The following is a 5,516-nucleotide window of genomic DNA, read 5'->3' as shown; positions in this document are numbered from 1 at the left end:
AGAAAAGAAAAGAAAAACTCAACATAGTGGAGTTGTGATGACCGCAAAGACATCAAGCTTTGCAACTGTCAACGACAGAAACCCTATTGCAGGAGATGTAACTTACTACGGTGTCTTGACAGACATACTTGAATTGGAATATTGTAGTGATAAAAAAGTTTTATTATTTAGGTGTGATTGGGTTGATGTTCTATCTCAGGGCAAGGGTGTCAGGAAGGATGGGTTGGGGTTCACGCTCGTGAATTTGAAATGGTTATGCCATTCTGGTCGACAGTTGTCTGATGAACCATTTGTGTTTGCATCTTAAGTTGAGCAGGTGTTCTATGTGCAAGACCCTGTCCAGAAGGATTGGCATGTTGTGGTGAGGGTGAAACCTAGGGACTTGTTTGAAATGCATGGGGAGGAGTTTGCAGATGATATTGATGCATACTTGGGAAGCTCGCCATGCAATGATCAAAGTTTGGAAGATCCGAGTAATGACATTCATAGTTGGGAAAGAACAGATATCAATGGTACAACAATTATTACACATTTACCACCCACCCAGATAATGGTAGATGACCAAACAGGTGATATTGAGTTTTTTTATTGTGATGGAAATGACATTATATATAATAATAGATTTCTTATACACTAGATTATCCTAAAGTATGAAAGAGAAATTCATGTCTTTTTTGATATGGTTGAGTTATTATATTTTCGCATGTTCATTTATTTTCATTGTATAGAAATTCACATGTCTTGATATGATGATTTTGGAATATGTTCCATTGATAATGGGATTCGCAATTTGTACGGCTTGTATATTTCAATATGCAACTGTCCACAAATCAAGTTGTTCATTTTATGAATCTCCATTTAAATGAGAAATATTTAATTATCATATTGCTAGACATATACAGGTGTTAAACATGAGTACTAGACGCAGGGTTAAGCAATCTGTAGGCCCTATGACTGATAGCACCAGCCAGCCTCAGCTGCCCCAAACTAATGTTGGTCCTGCCCAGCCTCAGCTGCCTCAGGCTACTAGTGGTATAACAAAAATGTGTTCTTCTCTCGTGGACAATATGTGTTTTACCATGTAATTTGCTTTTGTTAATTAGTTTTATATGTACCATTGTGATTTTATTCAACAGATTCAACGTCTAAGAAACCAAGGACTCGAGGCCCCACATGATGCTTTGATGTATGGAAAATGCGTGAAGGTCAATGGATTTCTATTTCCGTCAATGATGTAGGGCAGCCCGTTTGTGACAATGCTAGTAAGCTGACAAATTTCATAGGAACAATAGCACGCAATGGGGAATATGCTCCCCTTACATTTAATGATTGGAGGGTGGTGCCGAATGTGAAGAAAGATGATATGTGGGGGCTTGTCCTGGTAATGGTTACGATGCTTTTTTTTTGTTCATTATGTGATTATCTGCTTTTAACATATGATGCAGCTAAAGTTTGAGTTTAATGGTAATGCTAAGGCTTGGGTGCTGAAGTCAATTAGTAAAAATAGGAGGGAATGGAAGTGCAAGCTGAAGAAACTCCATTACTCTTCTCATGAGACTGATGAGGAGCGGCTCGCAGATCTTGATGAGCGGGTCCAAGAGGATCAATGGAAGACTCTCGTTCAATTTTGGAGCTCTGAAGAGGGGAAGGTATACCTCATTCAATTATAGAATTATACAAAATCTTTTATTGATATCTTATGAATTATTTTGTTGGTGTGTCACATATAGGATCATTCTAAAATAAATATAGAGAATCGGAAGAAACAACTGATTAACCACGCGGCAGGCACGAAGAGTTTTGCGCGAATACGGGAAGAAGAGGTAAATTTTATTAATAACCTGACCAACCATGTTATTATATTTGTGTTATATAACTTGTTTACATCATAATAGAGGAAAAAGGCCAATGGGGAGGGTCTAAGCCGAGCAGATATGTTTATATTGACTCATACATGAAAAAATGGAAACCCTGTGGATGAGGCCTCATCAGTAGTAATGGTATGTTAATGTATTTATATGCAATAAGAGCTCCATATAAATGTGTAGCAGCAACTATAGTATTTACACATTAATTGTTATCATATGATAATTATTATTGCAAGCAAAACTCAATGAAGAAATATCTCAGCAACCTGGAGCCTCACAGAATAGCACGACAAAGAATGACCTATTATCTCAAGTCATGGGAGAAGATATGCATGGTCGTGTCCGCACTTATGGGTTAGGACCATCTCCATCTGATTTGTGGGGCGCAACATCCAGCCAGCAAAGGATGGCCTCCATTGCTCAAAGGAGAGATGAAAGATATGAGGAACTACATGCTGACATAGTCTCTCTAAAAGAAAATATAGCTGCACTCTCATCCTTAAGAGAAGCTGAAATGTCATCCCTTAAAGAAACTATGGTTGAAATCTCATCCGTAAGAGATGTTGAAATTTCTTCCTTAAAAGAAACTCTGATGAAATTGATAGCTACTGTGAACAATGCAAACAATAACCCACCCACAGTATTTGGTGTTGCAGTTAGTTTTAACATGAACCAACCGTCCTCATCATCAAGCCATTGGGTGACCTCTCGGGTAATTATATTATATACATGTATATATTTACATATGCATTATGTCCTAGATTATATATAGTTTAGTTGGTATATAATGATTGATATTGAGTTATTCTTTGCAGAAATGCTCGACGAATAAGGGGAAGACCACGAGTTGCACTAGTGCCGGGGTAATTCCTTATACCAAGTGAATAGTTCTTTTATTATATTTTGATGTTATCGTGTTCTTAATTAGATGGTATATTTTATTTTCTAGGATGTGACTGGAGTTAGTCTTACAAGTATCACGAAACCCAGGTTACTATTGCTAAAGGAGTTGTTTTAAGTAAGGATCCGCTCATAAAAGTAGGGGGGCATGAACTTGGAATTTATTTCTGAGAAGTATTAATTCATGTGACAATAGTACGGGATGATATTTTGATAAGACCCTATGAACGATATAAAACAATTGGGGATGTTATTGGAACGAGTATTGTTTGGCCCTCTATTTTGTGTAAGGTAAGATTTTTTTTTTCAAATACAATAAAATTTCTTGTACAAAAGATTACGAGTACTAATTAATTTCTTTTTTTTTTGTTTTGTTTTACAGGTTTAAGGAGAGATGATTGAGCTAAATGAAAGGACCTCTCTCTCTCTTTCTTGTAAATATTTTATATTTTGTGCATGAGTTTAGGATTGATGTGTGATTGGTTTTGGATAGAAAGTGTTTAACTCTAATTTTGCAATTTGGATTGACTTAAGATCCAATGCGAAGGAGAACAACTACATCTATGTAAGTTTTGCTGTTGTTATTCTTGGTACATATTTGTAGTATTATAAGTCTTAAGCTTCATTTGGTAAATTTTTATCAAACCAAATGGATCGTAAGCCCGTTTTTAACTCCGCCAATGCAACTACTTGCATTGCCGGTCCCAAGCTTAGGTAAAGGAGAAGGGAGAAGGTCTATTGTACGATTTTAGATCATCTTAGTTACAAGTTCCTTCTACCATGTGCTGCTCATGCTTTGAACTTGTGCTATGGACTTCTACCATGAATCTGTTAGCGCTTCCTTTCTTTCTTCATGCAATTATAGGCCATGTTTAACTTTGTTTTTTGGAGTTTTAAGTGTATATTTCTCCTTAAAATTGTAGGGCTAAGGATTATACTGCAGTAGAACAACCTATGGAAGCATTCACAAATATTACATACAGCAACCAAGTAGAGATGCAAATGTAATTTGTTGTTGGTTATGTTGTTGCTGTTGTGTGAAGATTATGTGTTGTCTTTCAATTTAGTGAGCAAAAAATATTCTTGTTGTCTTCACTGTGTTAGGTGGATGATCTCTCAAGGATGTATAGGCTATTTTGTAGAACAACTAGAGGCTTAGATCCCGTTTCTCAAATATTTAAGTAGGTGGGGTGCATTTCCTTCCAAAGTTGCATTTTGGTTTTATAAATAGAACATAGCAACTGCCCTCTTATGTTTTTCCTGCCTCTCTATGGTTACTGAGTGCTTTGTGATGCAACATGTTCCTACTGAAGGAACCACCCTGGTTAAACAGGCAGAAGATGCAGCACCCTCCTCTTCTTTTGAGGAAGAACAGTCAGGAAAGACGTATGTTTGTAAGATCTGTTAAATTTGTTGGTATTCTTTTGAACTGATTCTTTTTCAAAGCCTGATGATTTTTGTGGTATTTCTTTGGTGTAGGAAGGAATCGTCCGTTCAAAACTGGCCAAGATTTTAGTAGGCCAGGAAGATGTCCACTTTAAAGACAATGTAACCACTGGAAAGGGCATACAAGCTGTAAGTCACATTTTAATTTGTTTTTTTCTTCTACGACACCTGTGTTCTGGCAGGTTTGATTGTCTTTTTCATGTTGATTGCCATATTCATTTGAGAACATGAAATGGAAATAACCCAGACTACTTTGGCTATAATTTCTCCTGTTGAAAAATTGGAATTCCTGTTTTTATTTTTTCTTTCTTGCAGTGTGTATCTGCTGATGAAGACATGTTCTTGCCTTGAATTGAAATCTCATGTCACTAAAATTTGCTTGATTTTGTGGAAATCTTTAGGAACCCTGAAGAGATACCATGGGGTAAGACTGGTGTTGAGTATGTCGTGGAGTCGATTGGCGTGTTCACCGACAAGGACAAGGCTTCCGCCCATCTCAAGGTTTTCTATAATCTCTATAATTCCTTATTTGCTATATATGACTATACTTTTTTATCCAAAATTCTAAGACATACACATCGCGTCCCGGTTGCTGTATATGGTATCTTTCCATTGCATTATCTTTTAGAGATTCATTGTGTTGTTGTGTATGCGCTACTTGAGAGGGGATTTCAGTTTCTTTGGATGCATTTGCATGTATATACCAAAATGTATATCTCATGTTGACTAATCTATGTTATGTTTTTCCATGTTGGTGCTGATTTAACTTCCACATTTCAAATTAGAGGAGAGATTTTTTCTGCATTTTGCAAAAATAAGTTTAGATTAGGATCTTGTCTGTTTGGTTCATGCTGTCTGAATCTATGAGTACTAGTCACACAGGGCTTGAGAATGAAGAATTCTAATATGATCAGCATCAGCCCTTAAATTTACTATAACTGTTATAGTAAATTGGAATGATTCAAGTTTCTTTCAAAATCAAAGCTAAAGCGGTGTTATAGTAAATTGGAAGGTCAAAATAAAGCCATTGTAATGATCTTTGTACAAAATTCCTTCAAAGATTAGAATTTAAAGCGTCAATCTAAGACAACTTAGTTGAGCAAGTGTGAATTAGGAGAATATAACAATAATGGATGAAATATATTAATTTTAAATGAATTATTCGAAATGTATATCAACCCACAATTTGCATATAAAGCAAAATGAAGAAAAAATACCTTTATTGAATACCTATTAGGGAGGTGTCAGGTTCCACTTGTGCTGATCCATGTCATCACTACACCAAAATTGCTAAATTATAAT

At 36.0% G+C, this 5,516-nt stretch overlaps 1 protein-coding gene across 1 annotated transcript; it reads left to right on the top strand.

Annotated features, from left to right (window-relative positions):
* The first annotated feature begins 1,472 nt into the window (after window positions 1-1,472).
* On the top strand, window positions 1,473-2,886 carry LOC131224244 (uncharacterized). Its single transcript, XM_058219780.1, has 6 exons — window positions 1,473-1,649; window positions 1,731-1,823; window positions 1,896-2,000; window positions 2,105-2,580; window positions 2,684-2,731; window positions 2,818-2,886. Exons 4-6 carry the CDS (start codon window positions 2,185-2,187, stop codon window positions 2,884-2,886), a joined length of 513 nt encoding a protein of 170 aa, XP_058075763.1. The 5' UTR covers window positions 1,473-1,649; window positions 1,731-1,823; window positions 1,896-2,000; window positions 2,105-2,184.
* The last annotated feature ends 2,630 nt before the right edge of the window (window positions 2,887-5,516 follow it).

This window comes from Magnolia sinica, chromosome 13, assembly GCF_029962835.1.
Source record: "Magnolia sinica isolate HGM2019 chromosome 13, MsV1, whole genome shotgun sequence".
NCBI lineage: Eukaryota > Viridiplantae > Streptophyta > Magnoliopsida > Magnoliales > Magnoliaceae > Magnolia > Magnolia sinica.
This window is presented reverse-complemented; position numbering and strand designations above follow the sequence as displayed.